Here is a 15,912-nt window from a genome sequence, read left to right on the forward strand (position 1 = left end):
CGCCAGAGCTGGGCCGATCTGAAGCCAGGAACCAGGAGTTTCTTCCAGGTCTTCCATGTGGAGGCCGGTGCCCAAGACCTTGGACCATTTTCTGCTGCTTTCCGAGGCACATTAACAGGGCGCTGGATCTGAAATGGAGTAGCTGGGACGTGAACCAGTGCCCTTATTGGATGCTGGTATTGCAGGTGCTGGCTTTTTACCTGCTAAGCAGCAGTGCTGGTCCTGCAAATATTTTCTATTCCAGGAAAGGAAGTTAATTGTTTGAAGGTAAATTATTATTCTTGGGCACTCATAAATGACCTTTAGGCTCTTAAAAACAAAACAGCTAACTATGTGTATTTTATTTGAATTTAAAATTACTTTACAACTATTGAATAAATACAGTGTTAAATGTTTTGGATAGTAAGTTTTAAACACACTTCTGAATAAAATCTTTTTTTTTTTAAATAAATAATTTATTTATTTATTTATTTATTTTTTGACAGGCAGAGTGGACAGTGAGAGAGAGAGAGAGAGACAGAGAGAGAAAGGTCTTCCTTTTCTGTTGGTTCACCCACCAATGGCTGCTGCGGCTGGCGCACCGCCTGATCCAAAGCCAGGAGCCAGGTGCTTCTCCTGGTCTCCCATGCGGGTGCAGGGCCCAAGAGCTTAGGCCATCTTCCACTGCACTCCCGGACCACAGCAGAGAGCTGGACAGAAAGAGGAGCGACTGGGACAGAATCCGGTGCCCCGACCAGGACTAGAACCTGGTGTGCCGGCGCCGCAGGCAGAGGATTAGCCTATTGAGCTGCAGCGTTGGCCAAGCATACCATTCTTAACCGCTTAAAATGTAGACATTAGGTTTCTTGTAATGAAATATTGGTGATGTCTGGAAGGGAAGTCAGTGGAAGATTTTTTGATTAACTTTTTTTTTAAACTTAAAAAAAATTATTCTAGTTATTTAAAAGGCAAAAAGAGGGAGGAAGAAGGGAGGGAAAGAGAGGGGGAAGAGAGACACAGAGACAAAGAGGGAGAGAGAGATGTAGATAGATATCCAATCCAGATGCCTACAACAGTTGAGGCTGTGGCCAGACAGAAGGCAGAAGCTGAGAACTCATCTGGGTTTCCCACATGAGTGGCAGGGACTCAGCGACCTGAACCATCTACCTGCTGCCTCCCAGGAGCATATTAACAGGAGGTTGGAATGAAGAGCTGGGTTGAGCCAGTACTTGAACCCAGACACTCTAATATAGGATGCAAGTGTTCCAACTGTTGGGCTAAATACTTGCCCTGGTAGAGATTTAAATCAATTGGTTTAATCATAAAAAGGAGAAAGAAGAGTTGTTGTGCTATTATATAGTTATATTGTATTTTATGTAACTTCCTGTTGTCTAGGATACGTTCTTGTTAGGCTTAGCACAAATTTTTGAGAATGACATGATGATGTTTTATTGCTTTTTTTTGCTTGGAGTGAGATGATTTTTATATATGTGTTAGCAGCATTTCTTTGATAACTTACCTATTACTATAATACACTCGTTATAATTTAAGAAAGTATATGAGATCTCTTAATGTATCTGAAAATCAACTTATATATATTGTAAATATTTTCCCCATTTTACTTTTTAGTTTGTATTATTTAATGTATAGGTAGTTTGAATTTTCAGATAATCATATGTAGAAATGTTTTTCTTTGTATTTTTGCCTTTGAGGTCCTGCCTGAAGATACTTCCTCTTTCCAAGGTTTTTAAAAAAGATTAACTGATTCACTTAAATGTCTTATAATCTTTTTTTATTTTTAAGATTTATTTATTTATTTGAAAGATTTACACAGAGAAGGAGAGGTAGAGAGAAAGAGGTCTTCTGTCCACTGGTTCACTCCCCAATTGGCTGCAATGGCTGGAGCTGGGCCGATCCAAAGCCAGGAGCCAGGAGCTTCTTCCAGGTCTCCCACACGGGTACAGGGGCCCAAGGACTTGGGCCAGTTTTAATATAATCTTGAATGTATCAATTAAATCTTGGAATATAATGGTGATTTTTAACTATTTTTTTTCTAAGTTGTTGCCATTTATGGAGTAAGATTTCCCAATAATGTTGCAACTAAAGGGGCAGGTGTGTGTCACAGTGGTTAAGTCTCTGCTTGGGACACCTGCATCCCATATTTGAGTCTCAGTTATTCTGTTTCCCATCCAGCTGCCTTTTTTTTTTTTTTTGACAGGCAAAGCAGACGGGGAGAGAGAGAGAGAGAGAGAGAGAGAGAGAGAGAGAGAGAAAGAAAGGTCTTCCTTTTCCATTGATTCACCCCCCAATGGCTGCTGTGGCCAGCGCACTGCGCTGATCCGAAGCCAGGAGCCAGATGCTTCTCCTGGTCTCCCATGTGGGTGCAGGGCCCAAGAGCTTGGGCCATCCTCCACTGCACTCCCGGGCCACAGCAGAGAGCTGGCCTGGAAGAGGAGCAACCGGGACAGAATCTGGTGCCCTGACAGGGACTAGAACCTGGTGTGCCGGCGCCGCAGGCAGAGGATTAGCCTATTGAGCTGTGGCGCCGGCCCAGCTTCTTGCTAATTGGTACCTTGTGAGGCAGCAGATAATGGCTGAAGTATTTGGGTCCCTGCCACCCAGATTGAGGCCTGGGCTCCTGATGTGTGGTATGTCTCAGCACTGACTTACGGGTATTTAGAAAGTGAACCATAGGGTGGAAGATCTCTCTGCCTGTATTTTCATCTCTTTGCATCTTTCACCTTTTTGAATAAAGTGCAAATGGATTTTAAAAATTATAACTAAAATACTTCAACAAAATGAAAATGTATGGTCCAGAAGGCAGATTTTCAGGTTTATGGTAATATGAGAAGTTTTGAGTTTCTCTTTTTAAAGACAGAATTATTGAAGGACATATCTGAGGCAAAATAGTGTAGTGGAATTTGATTTGAATTTCACTACTGCAGTGTGCCAGCAAACATCTAAAACTCCTTAAATAGAAGTTTTCTGAATTTTAGAATTGAAATAGTAATATTCAAGATTGTTTTGAGGAATGAATTAGATGAAATAAAGTTAGGTAAATAATATGTATGTAAATGATAAATAGGTGGTTGTTGTTGTGATTACTGTCATCATTATTTGCTGCCCCTGAAGAATTTAGAGATAGGTAGTGGAGTCTGCTTTAAGTGGATTCTCTGAGTTTTTTGGCGAGTACACATTTTAGAATTGGGGCTTGGGCTTACTGAATCTCTTTACTGCATTAGTGGTTATAATTGTGCATGCTGAAAAATTGGTGTTATGTGTGATGGCAATTGAATGTGCTATGTATAGTTTGCTTCTACCAACATTTTTATACTTGGTAAATATACAGAGCTTTTTTAGGCATTTGTAATTTCCTTAAGAACGTGACAGCTGAGTCAGTTGAGGATATAGGCCTGCTTGTAAGTGTGACTGAAGGAAATGCTGTTGAACAGGAGAAAGTAAAAGGGAATCAAGAAAGGCAGCAGCTAGGATCAGTAGTATCATGTTTAGTATTAGACTCTTAGGTTGACAGTTCATATTAGTAAAATAACTTGTAGGAAAGAGTCAGGAAAGCACAGACAGAATTTTGGAGTTTTCTGTATCTTTGTTCACCTCTGTAATATCTCTGCATGACTCCAGTTGGTGATTTTTCAGCAGCCCTGAACTGCTTGTAGATATTGTACCTGCTCCTCTGCTCACCTTATTTCTTATCTAAGTGTCTTTGTTTAAGCGTTTATTTTTGCTTTGACTGTCTGTCCCCGCCTGCTCACAACCCGTTTTTCAAAGGAAAGTGCTGTTTTCTATTCATTAAGATTCAGTCCTGTGTATGTATGTGTACAATCTTAGTAAGGAGCAGATATTGTCAGTCTTTAATAATTCAGATAGGTGTGTAGTGATGCTTCACTGTGTTTTAAGTTGTGTTTTTCTTTTTTCTTTTCTTTTTTCTTTTTGACAGGCAGAGTGGACAGTGTGAGAGAGAGACAGAGAGAAAGGTCTTCCTTTGCCGTTGGTTCACCTTCCAATGGCCGCTGCGGCCTGCGCGCTGTGGCCGGTGCACCGCGCTGATCAGATGGCAGGAGCCAGGAGCCAGGTGCTTTTTCTGGTCTCCCATGGGGTGCAGGGCCCAAGCACTTGGGCCATCCTCCACTGCACTCCCTGGCCACAGCAGAGAGCTGGCCCGGAAGAGGGGCAACCGGGACAGAATCCGGTGTCGCGACTGGGACTAGAACCTGGTGTGCTGGTGCCGCAAGGCGGAGGATTAGCCTAGTGAGCCGCGGCGCCGGCTCAAGTTGTGTTTTTCTTGATGCTGAATGTTGAGCATCTTTTCCTGTGCTTATTTGCTGTCCGCATATCTTCATTGATGAAATATCTTCTAATCTTTTTGCCAGTTTTAAAAATTAGATTGTTTTATTTTCTTTGAATTCTATATATATTCTGGAGTGATTTTTCAGATAAGCACTTTGAAAAATATTTTTACGCTCGATGTGTGGCATTTCTTTTTATTCTTGTAAACAGCAGAAGTTTTAAATTTTCTGAAACCCAGTTTAACAGTATATTTTTGTTACAGATCATACTTTCTGTGTTACTGCTGAGAGACCTTTTCTTAATAATAAGGTCATAAAGGTCACGAAGATTTTTCTAAAATGTTTTCTTAGAAGTTTTATATTGTCTAAATTTACTTTTTAAAAAAATTTTGTTTATTTGAAATGCAGAGTTATAGAGGAGATGGGGAGAGACAGCGCAATTTTCCATGCAGGGCTGGGCCAGGCAGAAGCCAGGAGATTTTTCTTCTTCCTTTTAAAAATATTTATTTATTTATTTGAAAGTAAGAGAAATCTTCCATCTGCCGGTTCACTCCTCCAAGTGGCGGCCATGGCCAGAGCTGGGCCAGTCCAAAGCCAGGAGCCAGGAGCTTTCTTTTGGTCTCCCATGTGGGGCCCAAGCACTTGGGCCATCTTCCACTGCTTTCCCAGGCTATGGAAGTAGAGCAGCCGGGATTTGAACTGGCACCCATATGGGGTGCTGGCACCATGGAGGCTTAATCTACCAACTCACAGCACTGGCCTCCTAAGTTTACTTTGTCATGTGAGGTATGGATTGATGTGTATTTTTTATTTTTGCACATGAATAGCACATGGTTCTAGCACTGTTTGCTGAAAAGTCCATTATTTCTATTTCCAGTTTTTCTAGTTTCTCAATTCTGCCCCATTGAACTGTATGTGTTCTTTAATCCGTACCAAACTGTGGATAATTGTAGTTTTTTGTGGTTTTGAAGTCACATAGTATGTATATCCAAGGTTATATCTCATTTCCAAAAGTGTTTGCAATCTTAACTGACAAGTTGACCATTCTCTCACCCTTTTATAGAGCCAGAAGCTTGCTTTAGATACAACTAGATTGCTTTAAGGTTATTGTTTTTAGAAAGATGTATCACCACCAGCAATGTCATTTCATCTTTTGGAGGCTTTATTGCCACTGTTTGCCTGTGCATTTTGTTGCATAGATAACTAGTTGATCTGAAGTAGATCCCTAAGAATAAATTTTGAGTCTTATTTACAGTATTTCTATACAACAAAAAGTTCTTGTTACTACTGGTACCTAATGACCTGGTTTGCCAGTAGAATCACAGAAAAAATGTCTTCACTGGGTTAGGAAACCAATTGCTGTCACCTAAAATTAAATGTATGATATGTGTTTAATCTGTTTAGCTTAATTCCCTGGTAAAACTTTTCTTTTAGCCGGCGCCGTGGCTCACTAGGCTAATCCTCCGCCTTGCAGCGCCAGCACACCGGGTTCTAGTCCTGGTCAGGGTGCGGATTCTGTCCCGGTTGCTCCTCTTCCTGTCCAGCTCTCTGCTGTGGCCAGGGAGTGCAGTGGAGGATGGCCCAAGTCCTTGGGCCCTGCACCCCATGGGAGACCAGGAGAAGCACCTGGCTCCTGCCATCGGATCAGTGCGGTGCGCCGGCCGCAGCAGCCATTGGAGGGTGAACCAACGGCAAAGGAAGACCTTTCTCTCTGTCTCTCTCTCTCACTGTCCACTCTGCCTGTAAAACAAACAAACAAACAAAAAAAGCAAAAAAACACTTTTCTTTCATTTCCCATTTAAAACTTTTTTTAAGATTTTATTTATTTATTTGAGAGCTAGAGTTATAGACAGTGAGAGTGAGAGACAGAGAGAAAGATCTTCCTTCCGTTGGTTCACTCCCCAAATGGCCACAATGGCTGGAGCTGCTCCGCTCCGAAGCCAGGAGCCAGGAGCTTCTTCCCGGTCTCCCACATAGGTACAGGGGCCCAAGGACTTGGGCCATCTTCTACTGCTTTCCCAGGCCACAGTAGCGAGCGGCATCGGAAGTGGAGCAGCCGGGACTAGAACATGGAACCATATGGGATGCCGGTGCTGCAGGTGGATGATTAACCTACTGTGCCATGGCTCCGGCCCCTAAAACTATTTTTAAAAATATTTGAGAGGCAGAGAGAAAGAGAGTGAGTGAGAGCACTGCTTTCCGATGGTTTACTTCTCAGCCTTTGACAGCCAGGGTGAACTTAGTCCAGGTCTTCAGGTGAGTAGCAATGACTCACAGCTGCTTGAATCATCACTGTAGCCTGCCAGGGTCTGCTCTAGCAAGAAGCTGGAACAGGAGAACAGGAACTGGAGGCTAGTGTCACCTGACACCTGATGTCTGTACCTGTGTTTAATTGACAGCCAAATGCCCGCCCTCTGCTTTCTCTTGTCTTTGGTGGCTCTAGAAATTATCTGTTATTCCTCATCCTCAACCTTAGTGATAAGGATGTTTTGTTATCTCTGTTCTTATTTCAGAGTAGTGACAACAGGGAGTACAACTATTAGATGAGGAAAATAAAAAGTAAAAATAATAAGAAATGCCAAATTCCTTATAGAATGTTTTAAAAGAAAGATATTCTAAAACTTTTTCAGGTAGTCCCATGAAAACGTTTGATTCTCCACGAGGATAAAGGCAATGTCTGTCTTGTTCACTGTTGAACTTTTAGTGTCTGGAACAATAAATGATAATAATGGGCATGCAAGGAATGTTTCTTGAATAAATGTTAAGTTGGTTAGAAACATGAGACTCTACAGACTATGCTCAAAACGATGAGTGATTTTATTGTCATAAAACGCAAGTTCGGTTTTGTTTGTTTAGAATCATAGAGCTAGATATGTCACGAAAATTTGGACTGAAGTTCTTTTTGGATGTTTGCATTATTTATTATCTGTGGACTTTAGTTGAATATATAATTAGGACAAATGCCATCTAGAGGCCCTTGACATAGAAGTGGGATGGAATTGCTTTAATTAAAATTTTTTTTATCTCAGTGTGCCTTCTGAACTCTTGTTGATTGCCATCAATTTTAATTTTGTCAATATGATCTATATATAGTACAAATTGCCAGGTACTGTTTTAGCATCGACTGGTAAGTCCATTCATGTATGGCACAGCTTTTGTGTGATGGTTATGGTGATAAAAACTATGTGTAGTTGAAAGTAGATATTGATGAGGGTATTTGCTTTGTTAAAGTAAATATAGACACATTTTCTCAGGGAGGAAGCTCATAGTGGTTAATACCACATGGAAAGATAGATGTTTATCATGGTGAGTGTTTAGTAAGTAACATCCATAATCTTTGGTAATAGTTGCTGTATAAGATTTATCTGTGATTGTTTAAAACTGTAAAGTCATTGATATTTGCTTAAAAATGTAAGCAGGATATCTAATGTAGACATCATTTTATGTTTGTCAAATTTTGGGAATTCTGCCCACATCTGCTTCCCCACCTAAGATTGCTTTTGTAGTGATGATCACTTAATATTTCTAATGATTTGTATTTTAGAGTTGCATTCATTAAGTTAGAAGTCTCTAATTTATGAAGCACTCTTTGGTCATTCTAGCATTCACTCTTAATGTGAATCTTAAATAACATTAATTGTCCTGAACTGCAGACTGAGATCCTAAAACTTAGGTTTGTGAGAGTGAAACTGTGGTTTAAGAGAGATCTTTTATCTTTGTATATGTTAAGGGGGTACTTTTTATTTATTTATTTATTTGAAAGAGTTACAGAGAGAGAGGAGGAGGGGAGATATATATATATATATATATATATATTTATTTATTGAGAGAAAGAGATATTGAGAGAGAGTGAGAATCTTCTGTCCACTCTTTGGTTCATTCCCCAAATGACTGCAACATTCAGGACTGGGCCAGGCCGAAACCAGGAGCTTCTTCTGGGTCTCCCACGTGGGTGCAGGGCCTAAGCCCTTGAGCCTTCCTCTGCTGCTTTCCCAGGCACATTAGCAGAAAGCTGGATCAAAAGTGGAACAGCCAGGACTCAAACCGGCACCTGAATGGGATGCTAGCACTGCAGGCCATGGCTTTAACCTGCTGAGCCTGTAGCACCGGCCCCAAGGGGTACTATTTTTATAAGCTACTCTTAATAACCAGTCTTGTTGTATGTTTTGTTGTAGCTTTTAACAGTTTGCTCTGAATCATCTCATTTTTTTTTTCAGAAGGAGTTATGCTGTTTTTTTCCCAATATAAAACCTGAGATTTGGGGTTTTTTAGCAGTAGTATATTTGGGTGTATTTCATATGTATTTTGTAATATGCTATTCATGAAATAGCTTGCTATATAGATATCATACCTTTATGTCATTTGTAGTTTTAGAAACTTGAAAATTTTCATGCAAAATTACCCTAGTAATGTACAATACTGCTTGTAATTTAGAAAACATCGTAATATATTTTCCATGAAGTCAGTATTTTACAGGTTTACCTCAAGTTTTTGATTAGTGGAACTAGAAGACTGATAAATTTGTGAGTCTTTGCAATATGTTGTGTTTTAATGGCCTTTAGTAATCTCCACCATCAGATTTGTTTTAGGATAGTTCATATAGAGACCAAGAAGTAAAAGATAAACAGTCTCCTCGATTAGAATTGAGAGTTACTCTAAGAAATTTTGCAGAAGAATCTTTGAAGACTAAATAGGTGATAGGCTCAGGGTCAGGGAATGGACGGCAGGTTCTTGTTTCTTTTTTAAAGATTTATTTACGTGTTTGAAAGACAGTTACAGAGAGGTAGAGAGAGAGGGAGGACTTCCATCTGCTGGTTCACTCCCCAACTGACTGCAACTGCTGGAGAAGCCAGGAGTCAGAAGTTTATTCCGGGTCTCCCGTGTGAATGCAAGGGCCCAAGCACCTGGGCCATCCTCCATTGCTTTTCCCTGGCGCGTTAACAGGGAGTGAGATTGGTAGAGGAGCAGCAGGAACTCGAACTAACACCCATATGGGATGCCAGAACCTAGGCCAGAGCTTCAACCTGCTGATGGCAGGTTCTTTGAAACAGCTTGTACAGTTAGTTGGGAAATTTTGTGGAGTCTTTTTCATAGTGTTGAAATGGGATCAAAGACTGATAACTTTGAAAGATGCCACAAAGAGATTTTATCTATTTTGTTACATAATTAGGATCTCCAGTGTAAGTGAGATCCTTTGGCAACTGATGTAAGGTCAGTCGGGGTGCCTGGGTTCAGCTCCTGGCTGATTGTGTAGGCAGTGGTGATGCCTGCACCAATGTGGGAGACTTGGATTGAATTCCTGGTTTTGGCCCTGACTGTAGCAGGCACTTGGGGAGTGAACCAGTAGATGGGAACTCGCTCTTTCTGTTTTTTTTTTTTTTTTTTTTTTTTTTCCTGGATTTCAAATAATAAATAAAAAAAGGTATTGTAGAAATTGGAACTAACACAGTTCAAAACCTGATGTTTGGAGCAGTAGTGAATCATCAAAACTGTAGATTCTACTAAATTAATTAACTCAATGTAGATTCCATCAGATTATCCAAATCTAGATTTCATTTAGAAAACTAAATGACTTTTTTTTTTCCCAAATAAAGATTTCTTTATTTACTTGAAAGGCAGAGTTACAGAAAGGGAGAGACAGATCATCCATCCCTTGGTTCACTCCCCAGAAAGCTGCAGTGGCCTGGGGCTGGGCTGGGCTGAGCTGGAGCCTGGAATTCCATCTGGGTCTCCCATGTAGGTGGCAGGGGCTCAGTACTCAGGCCACTTTCTGCTGCTTTCTCAGGCACATAAACAGGGAGCCATATTGGAAGTGGAGCAGTGGAATCAAGTCAGTGCTCACATGGGATAAAGGAGATTAAGGCAGGGGCTTAACTTACTGTGCCACAGTGCTGGCCCCTAGTGAATTGTGTTTTTATTGACATCCTCATCAAATCCAAGAGAGATTTCTGACTCTGACTATGATGGTGTTAATATTATTTGGTCTCTACATATTAAAGATATTAGTAAATGTTTTATGCAGCTTTTTTTTTTTAAAGAACTCTAAAGATTTACAAAGATGGAAACATGAAAAATTGAAAATATAGAGGTGGACCTTTGGCACAGTGGTTAAGACTGCTTTGAACACCTGCATCCCATATCGAAGTGCTTGAGTTTAAGTCTAACTACACTCTCCATTTCAACTTCCTGCTATTATGTAGCCTGGCAGGCAATAAGTGATGGCTCAAAGTACTTGGGTTTTGGCCACTAATAGGGGATACCTGGACTGAGTTTTTGGCTCCTCCCTGGTTTAGCTCTGACTGTTGTGGACTTTTGAGGAGAGAACTGGCAGATGGGAGAAATCTGTCTCTCTCTCTTTCTCTGTTTCTTTGCCTTTCAAATAAAATGAAAAGTAATTTTTTTTTAATTTAAAAGTTAATTGGTACCAGAAAAATGGTAATTATTAATATATCTAACTTTTTAGAATATTTGTGGATTATTTGCTTCAGATTAGTTGTTAGAAAGGCATTGACTGTAAATTTGCTGTGGATGGAAAAAGTATGAAGTAGGTGGCAGATTTTAGGATTTCAAAGCATACGATTATTCCATAAATACATATCAAGCACTAACTCTAGTGGAAGCCGTAATTAATGCAATCCTATTAAGTTGGTCTTTAATCCTGTGCCTTGTGTTTTTTAAAAACTGTTGTGAAATTTATTAAACCTGTGGTTCTGCAAATTTAATAGTCTTTGTGTTTTATGCATCCTCATTGTAGATAATGCATTATGTAGCATGTCTTTGGGTCTATGTTTGATTTGGCTTTGTTTAATCTTGTAATGTTATCTTTTTTTTTTTTTTTTGACAGGCAGAGTGGACAGTGAGAGAGAGACAGACAGAGAAAGGTCTTCCTTTTACCGTTGGTTCACCCTCCAATGGCCGCCGCGGCCGGCGCGCTGCGGCTGGCGCACCATGCTGATCCGATGGCAGGAGCCAGGTACTTATCCTGGTCTCCCATGGGGTGCAGGGCCCAAGGACTTGGGCCATCCTCCACTGCACTCCCTGGCCACAGCAGAGAGCTGGCCTGGAAGAGGGGCAACCGGGACAGAATCCGGCGCCCTGACGGGGAGTAGAACCCAGTGTGCCGGTGCCGCAAGGCGGAGGATTAGCCTAGTGAGCCGCGGCGCCGGCCTTTGTAATGTTATCTTAAAACTTTATTTTCAGAAATATTTTATGTAGGTTGAATGTAGTAGAAACAATTTTCCCCCCTGTGGAAAATAATTGTATTCTTTATGCTCTGAAGCTCTAAGACATTTATGGAAAATAAATATGGCAGGCCGGCACTGCGGCTCAATAGGCCATTGGAGGGTGAACCAACGGCAAAGGAAGACCTTTCTCTCTGTCTCTCTCTCTCTCACTGTCCACTCTGCCTGTCAAAAAATAAAAAAAAATTAAAGAAAATAAATATGGCTTAATATCACCCTGATTGTATGATAATATTAAAGAGCTAAATATGGAAACTAGTTACTATTAACAGATGAACAGATCTGGAAAACTTTCTTTTTTCCTCTTTAAATAAATGTAAAGAAATTTCTTTTCAGGATTGAGGGAAGCTATGATATAGGAAATTTCAGTTGTGTTCTTATAAATTGGCTTTGAGTTCCATTTTTAAAAAAATGATTGACTTATTTGAAAGGCAGAGTTACAGAGAGAAAGGGAGACAATGGGTCTGGAGTAGGTTTGGGCAGAGTTCTTCCATGTACTAATTCACTCCCCAAATGGTTGCAACTACTGGTCCTGGGCCAAGCCTACATCAGGGGACTGGAATTCCATCTGGGTCTCACACATGAGTGGCAGGGGCCCACTTAGGCCACCCTCCCACTGCTTTCCCATGTGCAGTAGCGGGGAGCTGGATCTCAAGTAGAGCAGCCAGGATTCAAGGACTCACATGGGATGGCAATGTCGCAGGTAGTACTTAACCCATTGTGCCACAGTGCCGGCCCTAGCTTTGATTTCTTGATAGGCGATAGATTATCTCTGAGTTTTTTCTGAAGTAACATATATATTCTCTTTATGTAACAAATTTCAGAATACCTGATGGTAACTCATTTGGGTATAAATTCTAAACTCAGGAAAAGCACCAGGGGCCAGTGTTGTGGCACAGCAGGTAAAGCTGGTGCCTGTGATGCTGGTCCCATGTGGGCTCCTTTTTGTATCACTACTGTTCCACTTCCAATTCAACTCCTTGCTGTTTGCCTGAGAGAAGCAGCGGAAGATGGCCCAAGTGGTTTGGCCTCTGCCACCCAAGTGGGAGTGAACCAGTGGATGGAGGATCTCTCTCTGTCCCCCTCACCCCAACTCTGCCTTTTTAGATGTATTTGAAAGAGGTACAAAGAGAAAAGAAGAGTCAGAGATATCTTCCATCTGCTGGTTGGTTCATTCCTCAGATGTCTGCAGTGACCAGGGCTGGGCCAGCATTGGCCCCATAATTTTTTTATTTTTTTATTTTTTTGACAGGCAGAGTGGACAGTGACAGAGAGACAGACAGAGAGAAAGGTCTTCCTTTTACCGTTGGTTCACTCTCCAATGGCCGCCGCGGCAGGTGCACTGCGGATGGTGCACCTCACTGATCCGAAGCCAGGAGCTAGGTGCTTCTCCTGGTCTCCCATGGGGTGCAGGGCCGAAGGACTTGGGCCATCCTCCACTGCACTCCCTGGCCATAGCAGAGAGCTGGCCTGGAAGAGGGGCAACCGGGACAGAATCCGGCGCCCCGACCGGGACTAGAACCCGGTGTGCCGGCGCCGCTAGGCGGAGGATTAGCCTAGTGAGCCGCGGCGCCGGCCTCCCCTGATTGGTTTTTATAAATAAAGTTTCATTTAGTTTTATTTACTTGAAAGGCGGAGTGTGGGCGGGGGATGCGCTCGCGCTCTTCCATCCACTTGTTATTCCCCAAAGCTCACATCTAGGGCAGAACCAGACTAAAGCCAGGTGCTAGGACCTCAGTCCAGGTCTCCTATGTGGATGACAAGGACTCAAATACTTGAGCCACTCCCTGCTGCCTCCCAGGTGTGCATTAGCTGGAAGCTGGAATCGGCAGTGGAGTTGGGACTTGAACCTATATACTTTATATTGGATGTGGGTGTCCTAAGCCCTGTTTTAACCACTATGCCAAAGCACATGACCCATAACTTAGATTTTATTACTACCAAAGAGTGATTCTTGTGTTGGACTCTTTGAATAAGGTTACTTTTAGAGCAATTTGTCATAAAATAACATATCTGAGGAGTTTTAGGCCTAGTTCATCATTGATGATTCTTTAGTAATAATTTTGGTACTTCCATGAAGAAAACTGTGTAATACTTGTTTTAGTTAGGTGGCCATGTGTCAATTAGGTGGCCATGTAATGCATCCAAATGAGACGGTTTTTCATGTGAAAAGGATGCTTTTGATTGCAAGTTAACAGAAAACACAGCTCACACTAGCTTAAAAACAGTAAGGGAATATATTGGCTTGTATATCTGCAAAGGCCAGGGTTTGGGAGTGCTACAGGTGTGATTCACTAAGGAACCATGCTCTGTTTCTCAGTTTTTTGGACTCTAAATTCTATGGCTGGCTCTTAAAATAATCGGGTAGCTGCTAAAGATGATCTGGGCTATTTGTTTATCACCAGTGGGAGAGAGGAGCTTCCTTGTCCCATGAATATAGAATGAATCTAGAGGGCTTGTGTTTTTAGATACTTCTGAGGAAATCTGTGTCAAAGGGAATGAATGTTACATGCTGATTGCTTTAGGCATGGGACATGTGAATGTCACTGAGGTAAGGATAGAATTATTTGGTTCTAGACTAGTCAGAGAAAGGTCAAGCAGTGCAGATAAATGAAGAGTAAGGGGTTAGGAAGCAGCAAAATATTCATAGCTTGCTTGCTTTTTCCCTTAGGCATCTGTTAATGAGTTTCTGTAAGAGCCCAGCACACAGATAAATGTGTTTTTCTTCACATGAAAATTGTAGTGTAAAGTGACTTACCAGCTTGGTAACAGGAAAGAAAAAGAAAACTCACTCTCTCACTTTTCATGTCTTCTGTAAGACTGTAATCAATTGTTGCTGTTGTTGTTTTAACAGACTAATAGGGATGCCAAAGGAAAAATATGATCCTCCAGATCCTCGCCGAATTTATACCATCATGTCAGCAGAGGAGGTAGCCAATGGGAAAAAATCTCACTGGGCAGAATTAGAAATTTCAGGTGAGTAGAATCTGAAGCATATAGTTGGGATGTAATAGTAATAATGAACAAAAATTGACTATTGCCATATTTATTTCTTTGTTATACATTTAAAAATAGATGGGCTAAATGAAAAAATATGGGTGCTGTGGTATAAGTGTTTAGCTGTTAGTAAATAAATACCTTTGTTGTTGTCCTTTGTAAGAACTGGCAGATCAGGCCGGCGCCGCGGCTCACTAGGCTAATCCTCCGCCTAGCGGCGCCGGCACACCGGGTTCTAGTCCCGGTCGGGGCGCCGGATTCTGTCCCGGTTGCCCCTCTTCCAGGCCAGCCCTCTGCTGTGGCCAGGGAGTGCAGTGGAGGATGGCCCAGGTGCTTGGGCCCTGCACCCCATGGGAGACCAGGAAAAGCACCTGGCTCCTGGCTCCTGCCATCGGATCAGCGCGGTGCGCCGGCCGCAGCGCGCCGTCCGCGGCGGCCATTGGAGGGTGAACCAACGGCAAAAAGGAAGACCTTTCTCTCTGTCTCTCTCTCTCACTGTCCACTCTGCCTGTCAAAAAATAAAAAAAAAAAATTAAAAAAAAAAAAAAAAAAAAAAAAGAACTGGCAGATCAAATTGAGGATATTGTGCTTTCAGTTTCTAAGTAAAATTAGATTCTTAGATGCAGTCTCTTCAAGGTGATTATTTTTATTTTTGTAAATTGAAATCTTTGCTATCTTCCTATCATCCCAATGTTGAACAAGAAGGCAACCTAGAAGCTATTTTTTCTGATGGCTACTTCTAACAAATATGTGACAACTCTATAGGATATTAGGATTTGTCAGAATAGAATTTGATTCCTAAAAACTTATAACCAGTTTAATAATGAGGAAAAATATCAGACAAACTCAAACTGAAGGACATTCTACAAAATACTTAACAAGTAATCCTTGGAATTATCAAGTTCATGAAAAATAGGAAAAACTGAGAACACATTACAGACCAGAGGAGGCTAAGGAGACATGATGACTAAGTGCAGAGTGGTATAGCCTGAGTTGAATTCTGGAACAAAAATGGGCAAAAACTTGTGAAACTCAAATGAAGTAGAGTTTAATTAACAGTAATGAACCTTATTATTGTTATTTTGACAAATATATCATGGTGATATGATTCTAATATTAGGGAAACTGAATGATGGGTAGGCAGGAACTCTGTATTAGCTCGCTAACTTCTGTAATCTAAAATTATTACAAAATTAAAAGTTTATTACGTACAAAGACTTTTTATGAATTGCTACCATGTAGATTATATGAGGAGTTGTCAAAAAGTTTATGGTGGGCCGGCTCTGCGGCTCAATAGGCTAATCCTCCGCCTGTGGCGCCGGCACACAGGGTTCTAGTCCTGGTTGGGGCACTGGATTCTGTCCTGGTTGCCCCTCTTCCTGTCCAGCTCT

The 15,912-nt window shown here is 41.4% G+C and overlaps 1 protein-coding gene across 7 annotated transcripts in view; it reads left to right on the top strand.

The window, feature by feature from the left end:
* The window catches only part of CNOT6L (CCR4-NOT transcription complex subunit 6 like), a 121,279-nt gene that overhangs the window by 34,827 nt on the left and 70,540 nt on the right, over positions 1 to 15,912 (top strand). For all 7 annotated transcript variants that reach the window (XM_008267694.4, XM_089303192.1, XM_002717095.6 and 4 more), the window contains exon 2: positions 14,379 to 14,500. In XM_008267694.4, coding sequence (XP_008265916.1) covers positions 14,389 to 14,500 — 112 coding nt within the window. In that variant the 5' untranslated portion in view covers positions 14,379 to 14,388. The remainder of the gene's footprint in view (positions 1 to 14,378; positions 14,501 to 15,912) is intronic.

This window comes from Oryctolagus cuniculus, chromosome 8, assembly GCF_051225735.1.
Source record: "Oryctolagus cuniculus isolate XC-2025 breed Fujian yellow rabbit chromosome 8, ASM5122573v1, whole genome shotgun sequence".
Classification (NCBI taxonomy): Eukaryota; Metazoa; Chordata; class Mammalia; order Lagomorpha; family Leporidae; genus Oryctolagus; species Oryctolagus cuniculus.